Raw genomic sequence first — 14,824 nt, 5'->3', positions numbered from 1 at the left:
TGGTATTGTTTGTACACAATAATATACTGTGTATATAAATATATAATAATTAATAACGGTAGGTACCTACCGTTTAATAAACCATGGACAAAACGTATAGCAGTGGTTTTCATAGTGTTTAATTCGAAGGCCGTATAAAAAAATATGTAAACAAAAAAAACCAAAAACGTGTTGTGTAGGTCAAAATACTAAAAGTGATTTATACGCACAGAAACGTTTTCACTACAATACCAAGTGAATAATTGTATTGAATAATACAGGAAAGGATGAATTAGATGGGCTACCTCGCTACCCATACCTGTTTAATTAAAGAATTAGTAAAACTGAAAAAGCTTTTGCGTTGGAACACTGGTTATATTTCAACTTATGTTTGTTTTAAACGGTTTTTTTTTTATTCAGTTTCCCGAATGGCCAAAACTAGTGTTTTTCCTTGGCTCGTTCTTTTTTATATCCGCATTACAGCGCTGCGGCGGCCGATGCGCAACGTTACGTCCTCTCCCCTCGCCGACCGTCCGACAGCAGCTGATATTATTTGATAACGCGCTCACTATAATGCGAAATTCCGCACAGTGAGAAGTTTAGGTAGACCGCACGCGCACCGCGTATCGCTCATAAACGCACAGTAACGCCGTAGCGGTTCGTCCTAGTCGACGCGTAGACAATAGTAATAGTAATAATATTACATTATTATATCATTATCTATATGTACACAAATAAAACGCATAATTGGAACGGGGCCGTCACCGTTGACGGTAGTGATAGAAGAAGAACTAGGTACGATAATATTAATTGTCGAGAAGATCAAAATTATAGCCGATTTCTTCTATACTCGTTAACGCTGCCGCTCCAACTACTGTAGTTCGACTAGAATTTTCACGTTAATTTATTTTTTTCGACATCGAGTGTTCCAATAACCGATTTCCAATATTGATACGCTACTCGACGTCGTCTGTCGAACTAATACATCGAATCAATCACAATAATAGCCGTTAATTGAAAAACACGAACGTTTCGAGTCCGTCGCTGAAATTCGGAGTAGAAGACGCACCGTCCGTGCGCCAAACTCGATCACCATCATCGCCTGCCAGACGGACTGACGGTCTTCAGACGACGAAATCGCGATAACACTCTCCTAATCACCGCGATTCGCTCGCTGCCCACTATTAACGAGACTAAATAATTGATAAGTATTGTAAGTAATGATAAATAGACTTACGATACACACGTACTGACGTTACAAAATTCTACAGCACACAGTCACCAGCCAGCCACCTTCGTCCTACACAATCGCTGGCGTATGTGTGTGCGTGCGTGTGTCCGTGAATGTGTGTATGCACAATTGCGAGAAACTTTGTCAGTTGTGCGTGCGTACGGGTTCGTGTGACATCCCAGTTTCCGACATCGTTTCGTTTTAAATTCCGTGTGTTTTTCGTTCACGCCATTACGCCAGTCTTGTGACCGCCGTCCGATCGTTGCCGCTGTCCGGGCCCGTCGTCTAACGACGTCACCGCGGAGTTTTTACATCCCGATTTCGCCCGTCGTACAACAGTCTCGTTATTCGGGTTCGCCGTCCGTCCGTCTGTCCATTGACATGATGCTGACTGCCACGATCGTTTTGAAACAACTGTGAGCTCGACCGGCTCCTCCCGAGTCGGCCAGATAAATCGTGTCAACAGTCTAACGTAGACACTCGGTGCCCCACTTCAAATGATCATCACATCAAACGCAAAATGATGAACGGCGTACCAAAGAAACGCACAAACTTGCGCATCAAAGCTTTCCCGGTAAGTCCATCAATATTATTGTCGAGTTTTCTCTGATACTCAGATATTATTCTCATGCCTCAAATATGTATGTTGTTTGTCCCATTATTAATCTCTAGGATATCTATCCACTTGCCTAATAATTATGTCCTCACTATTCGTTTTTATGGTATTAATGGGTTATCTCGACTACAGTGGCATAGCCAGCGGGTAGGCCTAGTGCCTACCCACTTTTCTCCAAAAAATTAATGTTTTATATCGTATTATTTTTTTATTTAATAAAAATATTCATTGATAATCCTTATAACATCAAAATATCGAGCCTACCCAAGAAGAAGTGTCTAGCTACGCCACATCTTGACTACCTGAATATTTCCAACACTACATTCTATAATCATTCTGGTTATATCGACTACCTTATATAGGGAATCTGATAAATAATAAAATTGTACCTAAATTCATTTATAATTTTACATTCCCACCTTGTCATTTGTATTAATTTTATTTTATTTGTACAATTTACTATCTACGTATCTTGCCATTAGATCATTAATCATTTATGTTCCTCTTTATTTCATTAGTCAGTCAATAGTTTTTAGTTTGAAATGAATTTGCCATCATCAGAACTCAAAAGTTTGGGAAATACCTATTTCGGTAGTTAAGATAACCCAAAAATAACATTTTTATATAGGTACCTACTTTTTTCGACATGAAGTATTTACTTATTCTTCAAACTTAAATGAGTTCATAAACTTAATCCAAATATTTTAATATTTAGTTTTATCAGTTTTTTATATGTGTTGCTGAAGCATACTATATAGCTGTTACTATTGATAATATTATCTACCTTTTTATTTATGAAATAGGCCTTCAAAATATGAACATTATTAAATAAAAAATGTTACAAACTTATTTATCAATGTACATAAGTTTCTATACAAATTCAAAGAAATAAAATTATAAACTGCTTAAAATATTTATACTTGATAGATAATAAGCATAAGCATATCAGCTGCCTCCCCTGCGAGATTTTCTGTTTCCCCGAAATCTTATATTATACATTAATACCTACCAATTTTTGATAATATTTAAATAATAATGTATATATATGTTCAAATATTCAATATTGGTATACTGATAAGTGTTAACTATAATACTGTTTAAAAATAGTAAATATTAAAAAATATTAAAATTTACAATTAGTGTAACGTCTCATACGTTAGTAATCCTTATCAACATTTTATTTTGGATCCAAACAAAACAAATATACATTTAAAATATATAGGCATCTTAGTTTTTTTGGATCCAATTGATAACATCTTGCAAAATTACGACAGTGTTTCTTAAAAATGTAGGTATTGAAAAATTAATGTGATGAATGGAGAAAATGGATCTTCTTGTGATAGACAAAATATTTTTCCTATTATCTCAAAAGCATTGAAGTTATTTATTACAATACCAGTAACAAGTTGTAGCTGTAAAAGGATTTTTTCAAAATCGAATAGGTATAGTTAAAACAAAGTTACGAAGTACCTTGGGTCAGGACAGATTAGATGGACTTTTAAACATGTTTGTTGAACAGGAACAGGCGTATAATGTTGATTAAGAAGAAGTAATAGAAATTTTTAAAATATTAGACCCTACCATTAAACAACATATGGAACTTTCATACAACATATTACCATATTAACCATATTAAAGTTGTTCAAATTATGTTTTATTATTTATTATTTTTTTTTATTATGTATTTTTAATCAATTTTTAGTATGACTCATTGATCATTAAAGATATTATTTGAAAGAACTTATTGAAAGCTCTTTTGGTCATTTTATGTTTAACCTAACTCCTAACCATATAGAACAATACCATGGTTTAATAGAATCATCTACTTGATTTTGTGTAAGAACTTATTTAAATTATCGTTGCCTCACATCAAAGTCTTAACTGTGAAAAAAATCTGAGAGAGGGGATTGGAGTCTGAACCTCATTAGCTAAGGTATTGCCTCCCATGTCAAGAGGACTTATGATAATAGGTATCTATTAGGTAACATGTAACAAGTACCCAAGTAGCTAATAATGTATTGTAATAACCTGAATACAACAAAAATAAAAAAATACAATTTATATAACAAGTAGCTGATATTTAGAAAAAACACTAGGTAATTTTAAATATGATATAGAACAGAGATGACAAATTCATAGCAAGCGAAATGATTTTGAGGGCTCGGAAAAAATTAAAATGTTTTTATTACCTACATATATATACTGGCAACAGATAATACTTAGTCTCAGTTATGTTGTCACAACACCGCACCGAGCCATATATTATATACTTATTTTATTTTTATTAGATATAGGCTCGTTTCCTTTTTTATATCAATACATTAATTATACAATAAAATTACGATAATTTTATCGTGAGCCGCAAGTGGTAATGTAACAACCAAAATATCTTGTATTATAAAAAAATATATATTCTCATTGTGACCTGATGTAACTCAGCGGATTTATTTAAAAACTGTACCTATAAATACCAAATAAAAAATGACTTAAATTACAAATATATATTATTACCTTATTAGCTGAATCCATGTGAAAAACTTTTTCAATTTATATTTTAGGACATTGATTAGTGACTATACAAGAATAAAACCATAACAACTCCATTCATTCACTTTTTTTTTGTTTTGTTGCAATCAATATATAAAATTTTAATTCATAAATATAATACCAATCTCAAATTCCATTTAAGTTTTATTTTAAATTTTAATATAGGAATTATTTATCAGGATACAATAAAATCTTGGTGTAATTTATTTAAATCAATGTAAATTATAACATACAATTTTGTTAACATACATATCTTTAAATGGTGTTATAATAATCATGTAGGTAAGTATATTTTTACTAGTTTTTTTTATCTTGAAATTTTCTATAATATAAACAATTATACCTAGATAATATTTTTATTTTCAATTACTTATACCTACAACTAAAATTAAATAAACCCAATTTCAAATTAAATTAATTAGACTTAAGTTGAATTAATGAATTTTTTTGGAAGGATTACTATATTAATATATTCTGTTTGAAAAATCACAATACACTAGTTTTTATTTATAGAATATAAATTATAGTCTTGAAGTCTCTAAATCCCTTCACACCATTTGATAGAATTGTGTAAGTTGTTATAATATTTATATTTGCCACCTATATTATAAAAGTAATAATTGTATATTATTATTAGGTATAGTTTAATTTAAAAAATAGGTAGGTATCTATATATTATATTTAATTTTGTGTAAAATATAGTTTCAATAGATAATTTATAGATAGATAAAAGGTTACTTTTATATAAATACCAAATTTTTTCTTCACTTGAACCACATAATAACCGACACTGATATTGACAGGTAGAGACTATATCTGTGTATAAAAATTAAATAACAAATAGTATTTCATTTCACTATAGTGATATGATTTCCTTAAAACAAGTCATGTTTTTTTTTCTGTTTGATCAACAACACGGCGATAATATTTTTGCAGTACATCTGTGATACCATTATTGTTAATTTAAAATAAAGTTTAAAAATTAGATAAATATTTTAGATACCTACCCATTATGTAGATATTATTTATTTTTACTCAATTTAATATTTACATTTTTATCTCACTTTCTCACAAAAATGTATTTAGAATTCACCAATGCCAACAAGTATATTTATGAAAATGTTGACCTATTTCAGATGTCATGATCAATTGCTTATGATTTATGATGTTATTTATATAACAGTTTTAAATCTGAAGATACTTGTATTTTTTCTGATAAAATGACTCAAACTATTAAAGTTTGTGTGTTTGCTTACTCATGTATTCAACATCTTATTTTAATGTTGTTTTTTTTATTTTACCAGTATTGTGACAGCTACCCTTATTATACTGCTATATAAAATGCAACTAGTATACTTAAATATCAAACTGTTTTAATTCTAATATACTAACATTTTAATAAATAGGTACCTCATTTACAAAAAAAAAAAATTAAAATTCCTATTCTATATCAATTTTTAAATGTTAAAATGTAGTATTAGTAAATATTTTTTTATTTTATATTTATATCATATCCAATCAATTGTATACCAACATTAAATAAAATTACACTTTTCAGAAATTATTTTTATAATAATAATAGAAACAATTTTAAATATATTTATATTATATAAAAATATAAATTATATAACTACAGTATAGTAGGTATCATAATAACCACATTGGATTTTGTTCTTGGAAATAATCGAAAAATAATTTACAGCTAAAAATATTATTAGAATAATTTTCTTTGAACCTTAGATATGTAACAATATTAATTGTGTATCCTCGCATACTCTGGTTGGCACTTGGTCATATGAATATTGAAAAGAGAGACTGACTATAATAGACTCCAATCATAAAACAGTATTCTTTAATTTTCCTCACAGTGTTAAAATCATAATTAAAATTTTATGTATTGACATTATAAATAATAAAAATATCTTATATGTCTATGATTTGATAAAACATTAATTTTTTAATTTGCACAAATTTTATAAATTTACAATTTATAAGTCTATAAATCTACCATAGTTGATAACAAAACTTAACTATTCTATTTTTTTTTTACTGCCTTGACTACGGTATGTGGTCGTTTGTTTCTCTCCCACAAAGATGAAACTTATTTCTCTCTCTTTGCACAGTTCAAATCATTGTATGTACATTTTCTATGATTAAAATGATTTAATTGGTGACTCATAGTATATTTATAATTGTTATTAAATTTGTTTTATATTTTTAATTAAAAATAAGATCCATACAGTTGTGTTAATTTTTTTTTTTTATTAATGGTAAATTGGTTTTGAAGGTTTTATTTATTTAAAGTTAAACATAATAATTTCAGATGACAATGGATGAAAAATTAATTGATAGTATTTGGCTGTTATTGAAAAATGCTATTCAAGAAATTCAAAAGAAAAACAATTCTGGTCTAAGTTTTGAAGAACTGTACCGAAATGCCTATACTATGGTATTATTAAAACATGGTGAGAGATTATATACTGGTATGAAAGAAGCTGTAATATACCATTTAGAAAATAAGGTATGATCATTTAAAAACATCCCTCTTGATTATAATAATAATGTATTAAATATAAATAGATAGTATAATCAAATTAACAACACATAATTATTTTTAGGTCAGAGAAGATGTTCTAAAAGCATTAAATAACAATTTTTTACAAGTTTTAAATGTTGCCTGGAATGATCATCAAACTTCTATGGTGATGATACGTGATATATTGATGTATATGGACCGAGTTTATGTTAAGCATAATGAAGTTGACAATGTTTATAATTTAGGTCTCGTTTTATTTCGTGATTTGGTAAGCTATACACATTCAAACAAATAACAACAAATTAATTAATAAAAAAAAAAACACAATTTATTATTATAAGAATAGTTTTCTTATACTACACTCACATTATGAAGGTACCTCAATGGTGACCAGTTTTTATTTTACTGTCAATGTTGTGGCCTAACAACCACTCTTCTATTTTCCCCAGTGAATCAACTTCCTATACAATTGTCTCAGTTACGCCCTGCACTATAATATTATAGTCTATTCCACGAGAGATCATGCCGGTTCTGCACATGCACACAACTGATGGGGGGTCGCGGATTGGCCCCATTGCATAGCAGAGTAGTGAGGAATACGGGGAATCGGACAAAATTTTGATTTCTCGCGGCATGATCTCTCATGGAACAGACTATAATAGCCATCTAAAGTTTCTTATTAATATAATGTAGAGAGCTTTAATTTTTTTGTTATTTTTCTTATTATATTTTGAATAATTATGTGCTTAAAGATTTACAAAAATATTAAATATTTTTTAACTCATAATATTTATATTTATAAATTTAACTTTATTATTTGTTCAATAAGATTGTTCGATATGGATATATTCGTGATCATCTACGAATGACTCTGTTAAATATGATTAAACTTGAAAGAAAAGGTGAAGTTGTTGATCGAATAGCTATTAAAAATGCATGTCAAATGTTAATGATTCTTGGAATTACTGGACGAGTTGTTTATGAAGAAGATTTTGAAAAACCATTTTTGGAGCAATCTGCCGAATTTTATAAAGTATGTACTTAAAATTGTATAGATTTATATAACAGTGTAACATTAATGTTGTATATTTTTAGATGGAGAGTCAAAAGTTTTTAGACGAAAATAGTGCATGTATTTATATTAGAAAAGTTGAATCTAGAATTATAGAAGAATCGGATCGAGCAAAACATTACCTTGATGATTCAACTGAAAGTCGAATTGTTGAAGTTATTGAAGTAGAACTAATTAAAAGAAATATGAAAACCATTGTTGAGGTAAAAATTCTATTATTTTAAACTGAAAGCGAAATAATTTTTAAGTTTATCACTTATATCATTTTAATAATAAAATTGAATATTTTTTTTCTATTAGATGGAAAATTCTGGTGTTGTTCACATGTTAAAGAACAACAAAATTGATGATTTAGCATGCATGTACAAATTATTGTCTCGCGTTTCAGATGGTTTAAAAACTATGTCTGATTGTGTTAGTCAATATTTACGGGAAATAGGAAAATCACTTGTGCAAGAAGAAAATATTAATTCTAATGCGATCAGCTATATTCAGGTTATTATAAATTAAAATGCATTTAATGTATCTCAAATTACAGTAATAAAACATATTCTTAAATTATCTATGAAGTGCAATGAAATCGGTTATAGCGACTTTTTTGGATACATTAACATTTATTTTAATTCATTAAAATTTTTTTTTTTCAGAGTTTGCTGGATCTAAAAGATAGATTCAATTTTTTTTTGGTTCATTCTTTCAACAATGATAAGATGTTTAAACAAATGATTGCTGCTGATTTTGAATATTTTTTCAATATCAATTCCAAGTCACCAGAATATCTCTCTTTGTTTATTGATGAAAAATTAAAAAAAGGTGTTCGCGGGGTAATAATATTAACATTTATTTAATTATTAATTAACAGTTGATTATTTTTTACAAAACTGAATGTATTAATATATTACAAATCTTATTATTAGTCTACTATAATTGCAAAATTAGTTATAAAACCATTGAAAAGGTTTTGATTTGGGAGTTTCTGATAACTTCCATTGATATGTAATTCTTTTATTGAGAAACACTCATCATTTAAAAACTTATAACGTTTTTAAAAGTAAATTTTCACTAGTTTATGTATTAAAATCAAAATTCCAATGAGTAGTTTATGAGATATAAATATTTTAAATTCTAATTATTTATTTACTTGTTCAAAATGTCATATATTACGATAGTCCAATTATAATATTATAATTATTATTCTATGAAATTAAAATTGCATAATGTCATTCATAAAACTAAAAAGAAATAATTGTTGATTTTTTAAAACTTAAAATAGTATGTCGTACTTGCATGTGCTGTCTTTGTATTACTAATGTACACAATAGTAAATTTGTGTCCAGCAGAATCCATTTTATGCTGTATGTTTTAATAGTACTGTAAATTTACTTATTATTGAACTTAAAGGTAAGAATATTATCTAGGTCCTAGATTTTAAGACATCACATAGGCTTTTGTTAATATTTTAATTTTAAACTAAATATAATAATGTATAATAAGAAAAATGCTTTTTACTCACTTTAAATTAAAATATTATTAAAAGCCTATGTGATAATATTCTTACCTTTAAATTGAATAATAAGTTAATTGACTATACTATTAAAGCATACAACGTAAAATGGAATCTGTTGAATGAACTCCTGTTTGCTATATTGTATTTTAGTAAGATGGATACAATGTCCCATCGAATAAATTGCTTAATGAAATAAATATAAAAGATTTCCTAAAATCTTATCAAGTATTTTTTTTTTTTTTTTTTGTATTATTACACCTTGAAAACATGAATGGCTAATATGTATTAATTTATTAATATTAGCTTATCAAGTATAAAATATAATACATAATAGTATTTGATACTTTTATTGTATTGTTCAATTCAAACATATTTTCAGCTGAATTTTTTATTAAAAAGTGCTATGAATAATAGTGTGTATATTGAAAAATCACTAGTTTATTTTATGAATTATTAAATTTCATATCTATGAAATTATTATTTTTATTTTTACTGTATAGTTTTAGTTTACATATATAAGTATATATATAAATATATTTTTTCTAATTCTTTAGAAATTATTATTATTTGCATTTATAATTTAATTTGAATTCTTGAATTAAAAAATGATACTATATTCTTACAGTTGACTGAAATTGATATAGAGTTAGTCTTGGACAAAGCTATGGTAATTTTCCGCTTCCTACAAGAAAAAGATGTATTTGAAAGGTATTATAAACAGCATTTAGCCAAGAGATTACTTTTAAATAAATCTGTCAGCAATGATAATGAAAAGAATATGATCTCAAAGCTCAAGGTAAATTTTTATTTTGTATGGTGTAAATTTTAAATCAAAATTAAATATAATTATATAACTTCTATGTAGACTGAGTGTGGTTGTCAATTTACCTCTAAACTGGAAGGCATGTTTAAAGACATGTCCATATCTAACACTATCATGGAAGAATTTAAAGAATACGCTGCTAATTCTAGTAATGTAAGTTATATTAGTATTAAAATACATTATATATTATATTATTATGATATGTATATTGCACTAGTTAATGGACATATTTTAGTAGATTTTGTTCTGTTTTAAATAATTTTTTGAACTACTAATTATTATTTTACTAATTACATTTTTTAACTCTCTTTAATTCAAATTATTTTTTTTTCTCCCAATAATTCAAACTTACCAAATCCTAAAGCTCTATAAACCAAGTTTTTAGCCTAGTCTTCATTATTTCAAATTATTTAGAATCTACTGTATAATATTTATTTATATTGGGGGTGACCAACTTGCGGCTCATGATCCGTACATGGTTGTCATCATAATCAGATGTATCTCGCCGTCTTATTTATAAAATCAAAATTTACTTATTGCTGTTATGAATTTTAATTTTTTGGTAAGCATTTATAAAAATTTATCAAATTATATATAATGTATTTATAAGCATTTTGGCTCTTGACATAATTTTATATGTCCAAGTGGTTCACAAACTCGTTCATGTTAGCCTTTCTTGAATTCTATATTGTTAATATTATGATATGCATAATATAAAATGTATAGTAGTTTATATTTTATTTAATTGACTATTTTAATCTATAAATATTACTTATTAAATTATAACAATTTATAATTACTCATAAAAGTTATAAAAAATATTTATATATTTACTCTATAGTACTTACCAAATTATGTTTATTATTAATTATTTGTACATAAATAACCAAATATTTCTTCAAACATTATTTTAGCGGTATTTACATGCTGTGGATCTTACTGTGAGGGTGTTAACCACAGGATTCTGGCCCACCCATGCATTATCAAAGTGCAATGTACCATTAGTTCCTAGAAGTGCTTTTGCAGAGTATCGATTGTGAGTAAACTATATGAATCTCTAATTTATTTTGTGTCAAATTTTAAGTACTAAAGGCTGTTTTTACAATGTCCTGTTAGTGTCTGTTAACACTAACCAACATTAATTCTTATGTGTTATCCGATTAAATTCTACCGGTTAGTTTTAACCGACACTAAAAACGGCCCTAAATGAATTAGTTGTGATAGTTGGTTATTTTTGAGGATACAATTGCTGTGTAGAATACTATTTTTTTTCTTTAGAAAAACTAATATCAAGAATTATTTTTTAAGCTATTTCAAAAATGTGTTAATTCTTATGCTAGTATAAATTCTATGTGTTTATTTTTAATAATCGTTTAAATAGTTAATCTATCAAAATGCATTTGTTTACTGAATAACAGCTCTAAAAACACATAACATACAACTAAAACCTATCAAGCACAAATTTTTGATAAAAAAAAAACTTTTATTGTACTAAATTAGTTTTCATTTCTATGTTTCTATTTTCTCAGCTAAGTAACAAATTTATTTTAACTATGAATGAATAAAATGCTACTTAATAATATATTAAAGTTTTAAAAACTATTTGCTTAATTGCTTTTTGTAATTTAAAAATATGATTTCATTATAGGTTTTATCTGGGTAAACATAATGGACGACAACTAACATTGCAACCACAACTTGGTTCAGCTGATTTGAATGCTGTATTCTATGGTCCAAGACGACCAGAAAATGACCTATCAACAAGTGTATCATCTTCCATTAGCTCGCTCAATTTATCTTCTGAGCGAAAACACATAATTCAAGTGTCGACTTATCAGATGTGTATTCTTCTATTGTTCAATACTCATGAAAAGTTAACTTTTGAAGTAAACTATAAAATATAATATTCATTTAAATTTAATGATACTTCTATTTATACGTATTTGATAAAAAAATTTTAGGATATTCGAAGTGAAACTGATATTCCAGACAAAGATTTAATAAGAGCTTTACAATCTCTAGCATTAGGAAAACCATCACAGCGTATACTATTAAAGACCCCTAAATGTAAAGAAATTGAATTAACTCATGAATTTTGTGTTAATGAGTTCTTTACATCAAAACTGCATAGGTAAGCTATATATTTTTGTTTGAATTCATGTTATTTATTTAATTATCTATTCATTTTAGAGTGAAAATCCAAACAGTTGCAGCTAAAGGTGAAACTGAACCAGAAAGAAAGGAAACTAGAAGCAAAGTAGACGAGGATCGTAAACATGAAATTGAAGCAGCTATTGTACGGGTTATGAAATCTCGGAAAAAGATGAATGTAATTAGAATACATTTTTTATCATTATTTGATGTCAGTTATTTATTTTCAACATTTTATTTTTTTTTTTTTTTTTAGCATAACACCCTTGTGTTGGAAGTTATAGAACAACTCCGAGTCAGATTCTTACCATCTCCAGTTATTATTAAAAAAAGAATTGAAGGACTGATTGAAAGAGAATACCTTTCAAGAGCAGCAGAAGATAGACGTACTTATCTTTATGTTGCATAAAATGTGTATTTAATATTGTATATTAAGTCTTCCTATGTAAAAAATTGACAACTAAATAATATTATATAGTGTATTCACATTAAGAGATACCACTAATTATTTCAACTGGATGGCCTTTGATTAATTGTGATTTTAGGAGGTAAAATGGTATACTAAAAATGCATATTTGTTGAAAATCTCAAATGTTTTATCTATTTGGTATATGCTTATATATTACAACTCGTTTTTTTTTCTTGCAGATTTGGATGAACAATTTTTATATTAAACTTTTTTTTTCAAATTATAAAATCACTTAAATTAGGTTAAGTTCAGATCTAATTTTATTTCTATCATTCATAATATAATCACACAAAAAAAATATATTTTTATTATAATCTCATTTATAATCTTATTTATTCATTAGCTTAGTTATTTAATAAATAATATTATTAACCTTCATTTTCTCTGTGTATAATTAATAATATCATAACATAATTTTGTTAAAAACAGATATTATTTATAAATGTTAACTTGCTTCTAGTAAAGTAGGACAAACTTTTTTAAATCACTTGATAAACAATGGGTCCATCTAAATAAGTAGTAAAAATAATTGTTGTAATTTAAACAAAAGTAATATATTGATCATGTGCGCTCAAAACAGATTATAAATATGAACTTTTCTCAAATTATATATTTAGTGCTCATAAAAAAACAAAAATTCAATATTATCTAACTGAAATATAGTGGTATCTCTTAGCATAAATCCACAATATGTACATATTAAATTAGGGACCCGTTGTTCCTATTTAAAAAAATAAAATAAAATCATAGTAGTAAATGAACAATTACTTAATAGATTCTTTAATGTTTTTCATACAAATGGAATGTATATCAAGCAATGTTATAATTGTTTAACAAATGTACAGGTGCTACATGGTATTTTAACTTGAACCAGTGATAATTTTCAGTCACTATTTGCAAAAACCAAAAAATTATTAATCATAAGTTTAATGTGATAATGATCATTTTCATCTATGATCTTCTTGTATTGTTAATTTAAAATGTGTTTATTCCATTTTAAATATATTTTCAAACAAACTCGAATTGTTGTTTATTTCAGGACAATCTTTATTGCACATAGTTTATAAAAATTTAAAAAAAATGTGTTTTTTCATACTGAAATATTACCAATAATACTACAATATAATAATTATAATTGCCACAATTTAAATTATAATGATTTATATATTTTCAAAATTGTTTATACATTTGTTTTTTTTTTTTTTGATTACATCTGTAAATGTATAATTTAATGAAAAACTAATTTTTAAGATTGTGTGTTTCTAATAAACCAATTTGATATTTATGCAAACAATTTTCTACATTCCATTTTGGAGTATTTCAATATAGTAAAACATATATTATAAGCCTATATTTATATATCTGACTAAACCATAAAAGTTTTGTTTTCCACGAGTTTTGTACTCTAACTTAATGAATATAATATTATGTCTTAGAAAAATATTATTTTTTGTTTGTTTTCTATTAACTAGCTAATATTAGTCTAACACCATGTTGCATAAACAGTTACTAAAAATTAAATTGATTAATAGTCAACTAATTTTCCATTAAACATGATATAATGGACGATAATTTTGATCATTAAATTTTAATGTATTAACTCTTTATGCAATCCGGCATAAGTGTTTTAATACTTTTAAATAATTGAAATACTTTCCAAATAAGCAGCACTTTAATTTTTTCAGTTACCTACTTGTCAACGCTTAAAATTGTAACTAAATACAGTAAAACCTCTTTATAATGGACACTCTATTTGATGGAATCCTCCTTATAATGGAAAATGTTAATAGTCTCAAATTGAATAATATAATAAAATTCTATCTACCTATAACCGAAAAAATTGTTGGTCCCAAGCAATTCTGTTTTAGAGAGGTTTTACTATACTATTTTTTA

At 26.5% G+C, this 14,824-nt stretch overlaps 1 protein-coding gene across 3 annotated transcripts; it reads left to right on the top strand.

Annotated features, from left to right (window-relative positions):
- Window positions 1-568: 568 nt before the first annotated feature.
- Window positions 569-14,216, top strand: LOC114122533 (cullin-3-like). 3 transcript variants are annotated; one of them, XM_027985213.2, is made up of 15 exons: window positions 569-1,192; window positions 1,251-1,784; window positions 6,697-6,894; window positions 6,992-7,177; window positions 7,739-7,942; window positions 8,005-8,184; window positions 8,282-8,476; window positions 8,629-8,805; window positions 10,114-10,284; window positions 10,354-10,464; window positions 11,226-11,347; window positions 11,960-12,197; window positions 12,273-12,442; window positions 12,502-12,640; window positions 12,719-14,216. In XM_027985213.2, exons 2-15 carry the CDS (start codon window positions 1,731-1,733, stop codon window positions 12,869-12,871), a joined length of 2,298 nt encoding a protein of 765 aa, XP_027841014.1. In that variant the 5' UTR covers window positions 569-1,192; window positions 1,251-1,730; the 3' UTR covers window positions 12,872-14,216. The 3 variants fall into 3 exon arrangements, with proteins under 3 accessions (XP_027841014.1, XP_027841015.1, XP_050062014.1); XM_027985214.2 differs by having other exon boundaries at window positions 569-1,784; XM_050206057.1 differs by lacking the exons at window positions 569-1,192; window positions 1,251-1,784 and adding an exon at window positions 4,543-4,655.
- Window positions 14,217-14,824: the final 608 nt, after the last annotated feature.

The sequence above is a fragment of the Aphis gossypii genome, chromosome X (genome assembly GCF_020184175.1).
Source record: "Aphis gossypii isolate Hap1 chromosome X, ASM2018417v2, whole genome shotgun sequence".
Classification (NCBI taxonomy): domain Eukaryota; kingdom Metazoa; phylum Arthropoda; class Insecta; order Hemiptera; family Aphididae; genus Aphis; species Aphis gossypii.
This window is presented reverse-complemented; position numbering and strand designations above follow the sequence as displayed.

Excerpts from the sequence above, each read along its gene's own strand:
- LOC114122533 (XM_027985213.2), top strand. The coding sequence starts at position 1,731 with ATGATGAACGGCGTACCAAAGAAACGCACAAACTTGCGCATCAAAGCT. Across the intron at positions 1,785-6,696 it reads TGCGCATCAAAGCTTTCCCG|ATGACAATGGATGAAAAATT; the intron begins GTAAGTCCATCA and ends TAATAATTTCAG. Across the intron at positions 6,895-6,991 it reads TATACCATTTAGAAAATAAG|GTCAGAGAAGATGTTCTAAA; the intron begins GTATGATCATTT and ends AATTATTTTTAG.